Genomic DNA, 14,458 nt, shown 5'->3' on the forward strand with positions numbered 1-14,458 from the left:
ACGAAACTCACATAGACCTGGAACTACAGGACCAAGGGGAACGCGAGAGACAAGGGGAACCAACCTCGGCAGCCGGGGAACGAAGAGAAAAGGGAGGAGAAATCAAAATCCAACGGTGGTATAGCTCGGAATCACCATGAATCGCCTCCTCTCCGCTGCCGCTCGAGCTCTCTCCCTCAGCCTTATCGAAACAGAATGACCAAACGAAAGGGTACGACACCCACTCCAAAATTCAAACAGGACAAAAAAAACAGGACGGGCGCGGTTACGGGTTTAGACAAAGAAAAACCGAACCCGGTAAAAGAAAACCAACCGAAGGAAACAGGGCGCCAGTACGAAGAAAAAAAGAAAATTAGCATGAATCTCCGCAGAAGAACGGACGGACACAAATTTGAATGTTGACGAATTGAAAAACACTTGACTGTTAAATAGCAAACCCGTAACGATTTCAAGAACTTGATAGCAGGGTAAGGGTATAGCTATTGGCCATGCAGTAGCGCGACTACTAGGAAAATGTTTATACATAGAAGTTTATCAGTAACGTTTGTTTGTGTCCCCACGCTACCGGTAACTACCAGTAGCGCTGGGTACAAAGCACGCTACTGGTATGATTTAGCAGCAGCGTTGGTTTCTTTTGGGCACGCTACTGATAAGTGTGTCATACCACACGACCAGATCAAAAAATATTAGCAGCGTGTGATGTAAAACCGACGCTACTAGTAAGTACATAGTTGTAACGCAGGTGGGACAACCGCGCTACCGCTAAGTGCATCACTCCAATCCCCCCCACCCCACACCCCTGCGGTCGAGAACCGTCCCAGATCTAGATTGAGATCCCCTCCACCTCCTCTCCTCTCGTCTCCTCCTCTTCGATCGTTGCCGTCCCAGTGTCCGACCAAACCCAATCATGCGCGCGATCAAGCAGGGCTCCCCCTTGAGCACGTTGGCCACGGGCGCCGGCACGGCAAAGCGCGCCGTGTGGAGGTTCTCGGCGGCCCGCTCCGGCATCCCAGCGATACGGTTATGTATGGCGCCCTGGACGGCGTCGGAGGCCGGGGTGTCGAGGGAGTCGTCGTGGATGCCGGCGTGGAGAGGTGGAGGGACTGGAGTGAGGCGAGGAGGGCCGGAAGAGGAGGGAGGAGGAGACGCACCGCCGCAGCCTTTGATGAAGGCGCCGCGGATCCGGCCGTGGCCGGAGCGTCGGGTGCTAGAGCACGTGCTGGCATTCCGTGCGGCGAACGCGCTGCTGGTGTGCACGTACTTCAACCCCAACGAGCACTGGCAGTGCCTCGAGGTCACCCACCGCGTCGCCTTCGGGTAAGCTCGCCGCCGCTCTCTGCCGGCTCATGCCCCATTCCACGGGTGCCAGCTAGTCCAGCAGGGTCGAAATTGGACGACCCTGTCCCCATTCAGCACCGCGAGACAGTCCCGTTCCGCCATGGGACGCCCTGTCCTCTCGCTCATCTTGAAGTTTCGATGCTAGATTGCTGCCGCGTTGGATGATTTTGGCTGCTGCTTTTGCAGGTACGGCATGGAAATATAAGGAACTGGTGGAAGTTCAAAGTTCCAGCAGTGTCTTAAAACAATTTGACTGGAAGTTATCTAGTACGTAGAAGATAGTCCCGGAGGCGAGGATGAGCATGAAAGAATCAGAAGGGGTTGGTGAATTTGCGTTGAAGCTAACCTCCCTGGTTAATGAGATGCGGGCTCTCGGATCAAAGATGGAGGACATCGCAGTTGTGGAGAAGTTACTTCGAGCTGTTCCCGATAAGTTTTTACCGATCGTTGTCACCATAGAGCAGTGGGGCGATGTGACGAAGATGTCGGTGATGGAGGTGATCGGGAGGCTGAAGAACCGTGAGTTGGGAAAACCAGAAAATAGAAATAAAGAGGAAAACAAAGGGCACGATATGGGCCCTTGGCGATCAGTTTTTTGTGCGCGTGTGTTCGTGCAATTTTATGTGATCGATCCTCAGGGTGAAGTTCCAACAATTGGTATCTAGAGCAAGGTGTGAAGGCTTCGCCATCAAGTTGCGTCACGGCGGAGTTGAAGGATTCTTCGTCGCCGTCAAGTTGTGTCACGGACGACGGAAAATCGAAGAGGATCATGTCCACTTCGAAGGCGAGTGGTGGTGGTGTGACCATCCAGTTCCCCATGCTTGAAGGCGGCAATTATGGGGTGTGGGCTGCAAAGATGAAGATCTTCATGCGTGCACGTGGAGTCTGGGCAGCGGTGGAAGGTGATGGTGCGGTCGAGGAGATAAAGGACCAAGAAGCTTTCGCCGCCATAGCCCAAGCTGTGCCTGATGCCGTTTTCATGACCATATCGGAGAAAGAGACGGCAAAGGAAGCTTGGGAAGCTCTCAAGGAGATGCATGCTGGAGATGATCGTGTCAAGAAGGCTCGTGTTCAAGCTCTAAGGAGGGAGTTCGAGAGGATGAGCATGAAAGAATCAGAAGGGGTTGGTGAATTTGCATTGAAGCTAACCTCCCTAGTTAATGAGATGCGGGCTCTCGGATCAAAGATGGAGGACATCGCAGTTGTGGAGAAGTTACTTCGAACCGTTACCGATAAGTTTTTACCGATCGTTGGCACCATAGAGCAGTGGGGCGATGCGACGAAGATGTCGGTGATGGAGGTGATCGGGAGGCTGAAGAACCGTGAGTTGGGAAAACCAGAAAATAGAAATAAAGAGGAAAACAAAGGGCACGATATGGGCCCTTGGCGATCAGGTTTTTGTGCGCGTGTGTTCGTGCAATTTTATGTGATCGATCTTGAGGGTGAAGTTCCAACAATAAGCATTCCTGCAAGAAGAGAAAAAAGAACTTAACATGCTAATAGCTGAAAATCACGGCTAGAAATCCTCTATGTGATGCATATATGTGCGCTATTAAATTCAATCTTCAGTCTTCCTGTCGTCCGGGTTTTGCACAGTTCTGCTGGCGTCCAGTTTGTGTAAAGTGACTACATAAGTGACCATATTAATTCTTCTTGATTATACATCAACATTGTTCTAAATTCACCTTTTTGTTCCTGGAGTCCATTTGGGTAAGTTTCCATTCGCTGAAGTAGTAGATGGGGTCATGATGATGCCCTTGCCGGCTGATGACTAGTTTGGTCTCCACTGTCAGCTTGGTGTTCTTCTTATGCCTGCATTAGTTTGACTGTATATAAGAGGCGTCCGCTGCCGGCAGCTTATGTTGAATAATTGGAACAAGGATCTATGTGCTTTTCCTGGCCAGCTTAGATTCATATTTCTTTGAACTGCAAGTGAAGTGAGGCTTCATTTGAATGTTTTAAACCATTTCGTGCAACCTTGCTGCAGGTTCAATACTTTTTCTGGTTTCAACAACAAGAAGACAACTGCTCACTGCTCTGAACAAGAACCACACAAGCGGATCATCTAACATAACCTGTTTGAGGGAAGGTATGTCGTCCTTTGGTTTCTACTTTAGCTAGTTCTCTTACTATCAAAGGTTGTATTCAGAATTTGTATTACGAATTCTTGTAGGTAGTACCAACAAAGAGCAGACCAAATGATTTCTTCAGGAAAGAGGAAAAGCCCATTAACTTAAGAATTCATTTGTCAAGTCTGTGAACTGGCAGGTATATATGTTCAGGCTTCAGTTTGTATAGTCACTATGCTCTACCAACAGTAGATTCATGGACTTTGTTATCTTTGAAAACATGAAAGATATCAAGGTATTGAAGTGACTACTTAGAAAAATGGATAGATAGAAAATTACGGAAAGAATTATGCCTCTAACTCCTTATGTGCTTCGTAAGTGCTGTTTCTTTTTAGGGCTTCCAACACAACAGAATTGCTTCTAATCTTTTGTGTTATCTTATGTCATGGAAGTAGCTATGTGCTGCTTCAGTGTGTAGTTCAGTTGTGCATTATGGCTTAAATAAGAATCTCGGAAAAAAATTGTAGCACATTGGCATCGACATGTACTGCATTGTTTTTCCGTGTCATTCTTCTGAAGAATCTGAAGTTTCCAAATCTCTGTTGGTAATGTTGCAGGCTTGTGGTGGCGACGCTGACGGTCGTCGAGAGGTTCATGGACTGGATGGTGTCGTGGCTGCCGATGGATTCCTTCGTCCGCTGATGGCGAGGCACAAGGACGACATCGATCGAGGCCTGCTAGAGCTGAGGGTCAGGGCGAGGGACGTAACGACGTCGCAACTCAAGGCGGCGGCCGCCGTCGGTCAGGTGTGGCTCGCGAGGCTGCCCGGTGTGTTTCGTCGCAGCTGCAGGCCACGTGATCAGGCCGGGCAGGCTTCGCACATTGACTAGCCACACAACACTATGTGATAGGAATTATACATGAGTTGCCGCTAGCTACAATGAGAAATTGTGTGATGGTAGATACGACAATTGTGTGATAAAATAGAATAGGTTCATTTTAATTTTTTTTAATTCCTAATAAGTTACTAGTAGCGCCCAGTTTCATCACTGGTAGCGCGTGTATGTAATAGCAGTAGCGCGGGTGGAACACGCTACTAGTAACTTTTTTAGCTATAGCGCGGGGTAAAAACGCGCTACTGCTAAAAGTTAGCTGTAGCGTCGTAACAGTAGCGCGGGTGCACGCGCTACTAGTATGCAAAAAACCTACGCTACTAGTAAGGCTTTTCCTAGTAGTGGCGAGGCTTGACAAACATACTTGTTCTCTTGATTGAACATGACCAGGACCTAAAATGATTTTGATTTGTGCTCTTGTAGGTTAAATCAATCTCTGTCAATACGAAATTGTCATAGCTGAACATGATCAGGACCTCAGGAGGACAGGGTTATTACTTTGGAGTTTCGGAACTCGTACTTGGTGAGTGCTTATGTCCCAAAATTTTGGACGTGGTTTACGTAGGCTGGTATGGCTAATCCTTTTGCTTTTCTGTCATTGCTCTTCATGGAATCTTCAGGTTTACAGATTGATAATTGTTATCTATGTTTCAACGACTTCCCAAAGTTTTACTTGATGAGAAGTTTCTAATTTTATTTTATTTTCTTTAACTTGATCTTCAGGTTTACGGGGTTAACAATTGGGTCCATGTTTCAGCGACATTGTACAAGTGTGTTTGCTTAGCTGGATTTCTGCCCTCATTTTCTATTTCACATCCCCCAGTCATTTTTTGCAGATTCGATTTGGTCATATTATATATTGTTGTAAGTGCACCTGAGGGATATTGTATTTTTCTTATCTGCATATTATTATCTTTGAAAGGTACTTTACAAAGAGTAAACTAATGTTAACCTTCCGTTCTGTAGAAACCACAAAGTTTCAAGCCAATAATCATTCTTTAGTGGAAAGGCAGTAATCAATGATGGTGATTTAAACTGTACTCCTTAGAAAATTGACATTCATAATCCGCTGGTAAGTTCTCGTTCATCCGTGGAACTTCTCAGCCAAAATGTTCTTTTTATAATTTTCAGCCAAAATATTATATCCTTATGTACACAGTTCATCATTGGTTGTTACAGAATTTCATCCGTATGAAATATTCCACATTGAACATAACTTGTTTGAACATGTATGGTTCTTTATTTCATATAAAATATGAAGCTAACAAAAAAAATGGTCCATACATTGGTGCATAATCCAACTTGTGAATTCTGTGAAGATAGCATTTCAGAACAGCATTGATAGTTTCCAACTTGCCATGCTTTAGGATCAGATAGAAGTATAGGACATGAATGATCTAAATTAAATTCATGACCAATGTACATAGTGAGAGCCAGAGAATAATATTTCTCAGTAAATATGAATGGTTAAGTTAAAACTGAACATGACTACAAACAAAACTGAATTGCCATTGCCAGTATTGTTAATAACAATCAACAACAAAATGTCATCGAGGAGGTCTATGGCCCGGGTGTCGAGGCGCTTGTCAGGGACGAGGACCAGCCTGACCTCAAGAAGTCCATCGTCGCACCACCCCGCATCTTTAAGTTCAAGGTCGGCACCCCAGCGGGCACAACCTCCACCCATGCATCTACCAGGATCAACCTCATAAGCCCTGATCTCCTCGTGTGCTGGTACATTCATCATACAAGAAGGTAATGATTAGTGAGCATGTCATCTCCCCCCCCCCCCCTCCTCCTCTCAACTTCATCTTTGTGTTGTTTATTTTTCAGAGAATGTGGTATTGTGCAGAGTAGCCCCTCTCTGTTGATGAATTGAATGTATAGATTATATATATATATATAACAATAGGATTGTTTAGTTTGTATGCTCCTCCAGTAACTCAGTTTATTCAGGTTTCGGGATACAGTAGTTGTGCAAATGTGTCGACTTTCTTTTTACATTAGCTAATAGAATTTATTTCCATTATATTTTGCACGGAGGATAGATCAGCAGGACTAAATAATATGTGTCTTACCACTATTTGAGACGGTCCCTTAAACTGCCCGCAGTAGCTGACCAAGTACCACCAATGTTGTTTCTGCATGTGTGAGGCCATAAGTCATATCCCCAAATTATTGTGGTTGTGACTTATCATTGACACAGTATGTGTAAACTTTTTTGGTCTAAATGAGAAGAACAAAAGTGCCGGGGATGTTTTTTGACCGTTTCTTTTACCTAGCTTCTGATTTCTATTATCAGAAACACATTTTTTGGACCTACAGGAAAAGATCTGTAAATAGAGGATTTACCGAAGCTTTTTGAGTCCCCGATGCATACTAAATACAGTAGTGTTTATGCATGATAACAATCTGGAAAATTGCTCCAAAATAACACTTAAAACATGTTAAAGAAGAAGAAAAAATCCATTCGGAATTCTAAAATCATCCTTCAGTGTATGCAGCAAACCGTTTCCTTTATGATTTGATTAAAATCGCAGGACTTAACATGACGCATGCAAGGATATACTAAAACTATCACACCGAAGGTGAGGATCCTTGATCTCCACCATAGCGATGAAGCCAGTGTCGGAGTCGCCATCTTCGCCAAGGATAGTCACAATGACGGAAAGGTATAATGACAAAGTAATTATTTTAGAACATAATTTTGATGATTTTTAGTTATATTGGATATTATTTAGTGGTTTCACTACCAATATAGAAAACCGGTACCAGTTGCACGTTTCCAGCCATGTCTATTTTAATTGCTATTATTTTTTATAACAGATCCATGGGAGCAAGAAGAGGGAGGACAACATATTTTAGGACCGTGATGCGAGTATTAAAGAAATGTATAAATGCATGGGCAATATGTTGCTATTTCATGACATATGTGCTTATTAATTGAACATTCTGATATATTACGTGCACCTTTTAAGTTTTATTATTAGTTTCATGACATATGTGCTTATTAATTGAACATTAATGTATGTTTCCGGTGGGGTGAGTGTGTATTAATTGAACATTTTAATTGCTATTTCATGACATATGTGCTTATTAATTGAACATTAATGTATGTTCAAGCAATTCAACTCACTATACAAAGTTCAACATGTCTTTATTCATGCGTCCCAAAATCATTTGTGCAGTCTAGGGACGTGAATATGCCCAATGACAAAAATTAAATGTGAAGCATTGTCTTCCCCAATTCCACATGCACATATCTATAATTTAGTGCAATTGCTATTTCACAGGCAACTAAACTTTCAATTGTGTCGGTTGATTCTTGTGAAAGCGGCACAAAGCCTCATAACAGAAGACGATGGTGTCGTGGTGAGCACCAGTGAGATGTGGGGACGCCGGCAAGGTCTCGGCTAGGAGTGACCTGGAGCCGGCGATGACATGTAGAAGCGGCCCAGGTGGAGGGGATTCAAATCTTGATGTTTCCGGTGGGGTGAGTGTGTTTTCCTTATAAACTTTGATGCCCAAGGAGGTGTAGAGGGGATGGTCACCGGCGGTGGTAGCACGACGGAGGAGACGGAGATGGCATGTTGGTGAGGCAGCACCCACTAGTAGAAAACAGGGCTTTGGTCCAGGCCGGGTCAGCCCATTAGTCCCGGTTCAGTCCAGAACCGGGACGAATGGGGGCATTGGACCCGGTTCGTGAGCCCGGGGGGCGGCCGGGCCACGTGGGCCATTGGTCCTGGTTCATCTGGACCTTTTGGTCCCGATTAGTGGGACGAACCGGGACCAATGGGCCTCGCTCCTGGCCCACCACCATTGGTCCCGGTTGGTGGCTTGAACCGGGACCAAAGGCTCCCCTTTAGTCCCGGTTCATGCCACCAACCAGGACCAATGAGGTGCCTATATATACCCCCTCGTGTAAGAGCAAAGCACACTGCTCTGTTTTTTTCTGGCCGAGGGGGAGAGGGCTTGGTGGTGCTCTAGCTCACCTCCTATGCACACAAGGTGTTCGATGGAATGCCCGAGCCACACTACTTAAGCTTTCTCCTCTCCAAGCTCGACCTCCAAGCTCCATTTTCCACAATATTTGTCTAGGTTTAGTGGTCCGTCACGCCCCGTCCCCGTCTTCACCGCCGTCGATCACTCGCGCCGAGCTCATCGCCGGCACCACCGTGATAAGCGTCTTGTTCTTATCTTCTTTCTGAAAGGAAAAATATTCTTACTTGTATGTTTACATAGATACTTGTATTATTCTCTTACTTTTATTATTGCATCTTATATAGTGCGATGGTTTTGGTATCCGCCCCCGTCGGCCCTCGTCCTGTCTATGATTCGGATGTGGTATATATATTATCTTTATAACTATTGGTTCATTTATTGTTTATGAAAATTATGCCGACCAACGTGACATAGATTTTATTTATGTAGGATGTATGTGAATCGGAAATGCCAACCGACCCTATGGTCGAGAGGTTAAATTTAGTTGAAGAAGAAAACAATTTGTTGAAGGAAAAAATAAAAAAAAATTGAGGAGGAGAAGATGATATTGGAGTTGCATGTTGCGGATGTCGTCGATGATCACAAGATCAAGATGGATGCAATGCGCTTGAAGATTAGAAAGATTAGAAAATATGCCATTCATACCGAGGCTTGGTATCATTATGCCGTTGGATCAATTGTTATCTTGGTTGCAATTATGATCGCATTTGTTTTCGCATTGAAATGTTTTACATAGTTTCAATGTATGGTTTAATTAATTAGATGCTTTGGAGAGCTATATATTGTTAGATGAGAACTATGTATGCACTTTGGTTTTAATGTGATGATGAACTTCTATTAATTTGGACCCTTAATTATATATAATGCACGCAGATGAACCGGCAATCGATGTACGGTGACAGACACACCTGCGAGTACATTAAGGGCGTGCATGAGTTTCTTGATGCGGCTGAGGCAAACAAGCAGAATCGTTTTATGTGTTGTCCATGCACTGAATGTGGGAATACGAGGTCTTACTCTAACCGGAAAATCCTTCACTCCCACCTGCTTTACAAGGGTTTCATGCCACACTATAATGTTTGGACGAGGCACGAAGAAATAGGGGTTATGATGGAAGACGACGAAGAAGAAGAGTACGATGACAACTATGTGCCCCCTGAATACGGTGATGCTGCAACGGGGGGAGCTGGTGAAGATCAAGAGGAACCAGACGATGTGCCCAATGATGCTGCAATGGGTGAAGCTGCTGAAGATCAAGAGGAACCAGACGATGTGCCCGATGATGATGATCTGCGCCGGGTCATTGTCGATGCAAGGACGCAATGCGAAAGTCAAAAGGAGAAGCTGAAGTTCGATCGCATGTTAGAGGATCACAAAAAAGGGTTGTACCCCAATTGCGAAGATGGAAACACAAAGCTCGGTACCGTACTGGAATTGCTGCAGTGGAAGGCAGAGAACGCTGTGGCTGACAAAGGATTTGAGAAGCTACTGAAAATATTGAAGAAGCTTCCAAAGGATAATGAATTGCCCGACAGTACATACGTAGCAAAGAAGGTCGTATGCCCTCTAGGATTGGAGGTGGAGAAGATACATGCATGCCCTAATGACTGCATCCTCTACCGCGGTGCATACAAGGATCTGAACGCATGCCCGGTATGCGGTGCATTGCGGTATAAGATCAGACGAGATGACCCTGGTGATGTTGACGGCGAGCCCCTCAGGAAGAGGGTTCCTGCGAAGGTGATGTGGTATGCTCCTATAATACCACAGTTGAAATGTCTGTTCAGAAACGAAGAGCATGCCAAGTTGATGCGATGGCACAGTGAGAACCGAAAGAAAGATGGGAAGTTGAGAGCACCCGCTGACGGGTCGCAGTGGAGAAAAATCGAGAGAAAGTATTGGGATGAGTTTGCAAAGGATCCAAGGAATGTATGGTTTGCTTTAAGCACGGATGGCATTAATACTTTCGGGAAGCAGAGCAGCAATCACAGCACCTGGCCCGTGACTCTATGTATGTATAACCTTCCTCCTTGGATGTGCATGAAGCGGAAGTTCATTATGATGCCAGTTCTCATCCAAGGCCCTAAGCAACCCGGCAACGACATTGATGTGTACCTAAGGCCATTAGTTGAAGAACTTTTACAGCTGTGGAATGGAAACGGTGTACGTACGTGGGATGAGCACAGACAGGAGGAATTTAACCTAAAGGCGTTGTTGTTCGTGACCATCAACGATTGGCCCGCTCTCAGTAACCTTTCAGGACAGACAAACAAAGGATACCACGCATGCACGCACTGTTTAGATGACACTGAAAGTATATACCTGGACAAATGCAGGAAGAATGTGTACCTGGGCCATCGTCGATTTCTTCCGACCAACCATCAATGTCGAAAGAAAGGCAAGCATTTCAAAGGCGAGGCAGATCACCGGAAGAAGCCCACCATGCGTACCGGTGATCACGTACTTGCTATGGTCAATGATTTACACGTAATCTTTGGAAAGAGTCCCGGCGGACTAGCTGTTCCGAATGACGCTGAGGGACACGCACCCATGTGGAAGAAGAAATCTATATTTTGGGACCTACCCTACTGGAAAGACCTAGAGGTCCGCTCTTCAATCGACGTGATGCACGTGACGAAGAACCTTTGCGTGAACCTGCTAGGCTTCTTGGGCGTGTATGGGAAGACAAAAGATACACCTGAGGCACGGGAGGACCTGCAACGTTTGCACGAAAAAGACGGCATGCCTCCGAAGCGGTATAAAGGTCCTGCCAGCTACGCTCTTACGAAAGAAAAGAAAGAAATCTTCTTTGAATGTCTGCTCAGTATGAAGGTCACGACTGGCTTCTCGTCGAATATAAAGGGAATAATAAATATGCCAGAGAAAAAGTTTCAGAACCTAAAGTCTCATGACTGCCACATGATTATGATGCAACTGCTTTCGGTTGCATTGAGGGGGCTTCTACCGGAAAACATCCGATTAGCCATTGTGAAGCTATGTGCATTCCTCAATGCAATCTCTCAGAAGGTGATCGATCCAGAAATCGTACCAAGGCTAAGGAGTGATGTGGCGCAATGTCTTGTCAGTTTCGAGCTGGTGTTCCCACCATCCTTCTTCAACATCATGACGCACGTCCTAGTTCATCTAGTCGACGAGATTGTCATCCTGGGGCCTGTATTTCTACACAATATGTTCCCCTTTGAGAGGTTCATGGGAGTCCTAAAGAAATATGTCCGTAACCGCGCTAGGCCAGAAGGAAGCATCTCCATGTGCCATCAAACAGGGGATGTTATCGGGTTTTGTGTTGACTTCATTCCTGGCCTTAAGAAGATAGGTCTCCCTAAATAGCGGTATGAGGGGAGACTGACTGGAAAAGGCACTCTTGAAAGTGACTCAATAATATGCAGGGACAGATATTCTTGGTCTCAAGCACACTACACAGTTCTACAGAACTCTACCTTGGTGACCCCGTATGTCGATGAACACAAGAACAGTCTGCGCTCCAAACACCCGGAGCAGTGCGACGACTGGATTACATGTAAACACATCAGGACTTTCAGCAGTTGGTTGGAAACACGTCTCAGAGGTGACAACACTGTTTGTGATGAGTTGTACTTGTTGTCCAGGGGACCATCTTTGACTGTATTGACTTATAAAGGATACGAGATAAATGGAAATACATTTTACACGATCGCCCAAGATCAAAAGAGCACCAACCAAAACAGCGGTGTCCGCTTTGATGCAGCAACCGAGAGCGGAAAGGACACATATTATGGTTACATAGTGGACATATGGGAACTTGACTACGGACCTGATTTTAAGGTCCCTTTGTTTAAGTGCAAATGGGTCAATCTTTCAGGCGGGGGGGTACAGGTAGACCCACAGTACGGAATGACAACAATGGATCTGAAAAATCTTGGGTACACTGACGAACCGTTCGTCCTAGCCAATGATGTGGCACATGTTATCTATGTGAAGGACATGTCTATCAAACCGAGAAAAAGAAAAGATAAGAAAGCGAATACATCATACGATGAGCCAAAGCGCCACATAGTTCTTTCAGGAAAAAGGGACATCCTGGGAGTGGACGGCAAGACAGACATGTCTGAAGATTATGAAAAGTTTCATGAAATTCCTCCCTTCAATGTCAAGGCTGACCCAAGCGTCCTGATAAACGATGAAGATTATCCATGGTTACGGTGCAATAAGCAAATGACACAAGCGAAGAAAAACTGAAGACTTTCTCCCGCAACTATTATGATGATACCATGCCAACTTTGTAACACACGAGTATGCTATGCCAACTTTTTCAGAGTTCATTTGAAAACTATGAATTTAGGTCGAATTTTCTCTATAGGTGCATCTATGTTCATTTTTTAGTAAAGTTAATCACAAACTTGTGATTCACAAAAATTTCAAAGAATTCAAATTTTAACTATTCAAATTTGAAAACTAATGGCACTAACAAAAAGTTTGTAATTTTTCTAAAACTAATAGCACTAACAGAAAGTTTATAATTTTGCTGACCTAAAAGCAAAAAGAAATAAATAATGTAGAAAAAAAAACAAAAAATATGGAAAACAAAAAATAGCAACAATAAGTATTTTTTGTAAATAGAAACAAAATAAAATAAATAAAGTAACAAAGAAAACAAAAAAACTAAAAAACTAAAAAACTAAAAAAGTGTTTTCAAATTTGAAAACTAATGGCACTAACAGAAAGTTTATAATTTTTCTAAAACTAAAAGCAAAAAAGAATAAAAAAATAAAGCAAAAAACAAAAGAAAGTAAATAATGCAGAAAACAAAACAAAAAAACTGGAAAAAATAGCAACAATAAGTATTTTGTTGTAAGTAGAAACAAAATAAAATAAATAAAGCAACAAAGAAAACAAAAAAACTAAAAAAGTGTTTTCAAATTTGAAAACTAATGGCACTAACAGAAAGTTCATAATTTTTCTAAAACTAAAAGCAAAAAGAATTAAAAAATAAAGCAAAAAACAAAAGAAAATAAATAATGCAGAAAACAAAACAAAAAACTGGAAAAAAATAGGCACTAAAAGCAAAAAAACTAAAAAAGTGTTTTCAAATTTGAAAACTAATGGCTATAACAGAAAGTTTATATTTTTTCTAAAACTAAAAGCAAAAAGAATTAAAAAAATAAAGCAAAAAACATAAGAAAAGAAATAATGCAGAAAACAAAACAAAAAAAGGGGAAAAAATTAAAAATAGCAACAATAAGTAAAGAAAACAAAAAAATAAAAAAAGTGTTTTCTAATTTGAAAACTAATGGCACTAACAGAAAGTTTATAATTTTTCTAAAACTAAAAGCAAAAAGTATTAAAAAATAAAGCAAAAAACAAAAGAAAATAAATAATGCAGAAAACAAAACAAAAAAATGGAAAAAATTAAAAATAGCAACAATAAGTAAAGAAAACAAAAAACAAAAAAAGTGCCTCCTACTGAGCCCCCACAGCCTGAATACGACTAGAAACCCTACCATGATCCAGGATTCAGGCCCGCAGGAGACCCAGTAGGCCCACAGGCACAGACAGTGGATTTAGGCCCGTAAGCCTGCAGTAGAGAGGAGCTCGAAGTGGTCGGCTCGGCAGAGCTTATAAACCACTCCAAGCCCCTCTCGGCTAGTGAGGTGGGACTAAACATCCCACCGCACTGCGCCAGTTCTAGCACACAACCTTTCGTCCCGGTTGGTGCCAGCAACCGGGACTAAAGGGGGCATTGGTCACGGTTCGTAGCACAAACCGTGACCAATGCCCACCTTTAGTCCCGGTTGATGCTACCAACCGGGACCAAAGGCCGCCGCTTCCCGCCCTTTGGGCTGCTGAAAAGAGGCCTTTGGTCCCGGTTGGTCCCGGTTGGTGGCACCAACCGGGACTAAAGGGGGCATTGGTCACGGTTTGTGCCACGAACCGTGACCAATGCCTTTGCTATATAACTAGCACTTGTGAAAATTTCCATTCAGTTCGTCTTCCCCGCCCGACGCCGCCAGGCTGCCCTTCTGCGCCTCATCGTTGCCGTCGTCGCCCTGCCTCCGACGCCGTCCCGCGCCGCCCAGACACCGTCGCCACCCCGCGCCGCCCCGACTCCGTCACCGCGCGCCACCCCGCGCCGTCGCGGTCACCTCCCCGCGCCGCCCC

General features: G+C 44.1%; 1 protein-coding gene across 3 annotated transcripts; it reads left to right on the forward strand.

Moving 5' to 3' along the window:
- The first annotated feature begins 788 nt into the window (after nt 1–788).
- LOC125525809 (uncharacterized) lies at nt 789–7,370 on the forward strand. Of its 3 annotated transcripts, none has more exons than XM_087536829.1 (11): nt 789–1,317; nt 1,525–2,732; nt 3,326–3,427; nt 3,512–3,606; nt 4,025–4,213; nt 4,724–4,823; nt 5,024–5,164; nt 5,267–5,372; nt 5,819–6,055; nt 6,841–6,972; nt 7,127–7,370. In XM_087536829.1, exons 2-4 carry the CDS (start codon nt 2,108–2,110, stop codon nt 3,538–3,540), a joined length of 756 nt encoding a protein of 251 aa, XP_087392955.1. In that variant the 5' UTR covers nt 789–1,317; nt 1,525–2,107; the 3' UTR covers nt 3,541–3,606; nt 4,025–4,213; nt 4,724–4,823; nt 5,024–5,164; nt 5,267–5,372; nt 5,819–6,055; nt 6,841–6,972; nt 7,127–7,370. The 3 variants fall into 3 exon arrangements, with proteins under 3 accessions (XP_087392955.1, XP_087392954.1, XP_087392953.1); XM_087536828.1 differs by having other exon boundaries at nt 5,859–6,055; XM_087536827.1 differs by having other exon boundaries at nt 5,267–6,055.
- Nucleotides 7,371–14,458: the final 7,088 nt, after the last annotated feature.

The sequence above is a fragment of the Triticum urartu genome, chromosome 7A (assembly GCF_056163025.1).
Source record: "Triticum urartu cultivar PI428250 chromosome 7A, HENAU_Tu73, whole genome shotgun sequence".
In the NCBI taxonomy this organism is placed as follows: domain Eukaryota; kingdom Viridiplantae; phylum Streptophyta; class Magnoliopsida; order Poales; family Poaceae; genus Triticum; species Triticum urartu.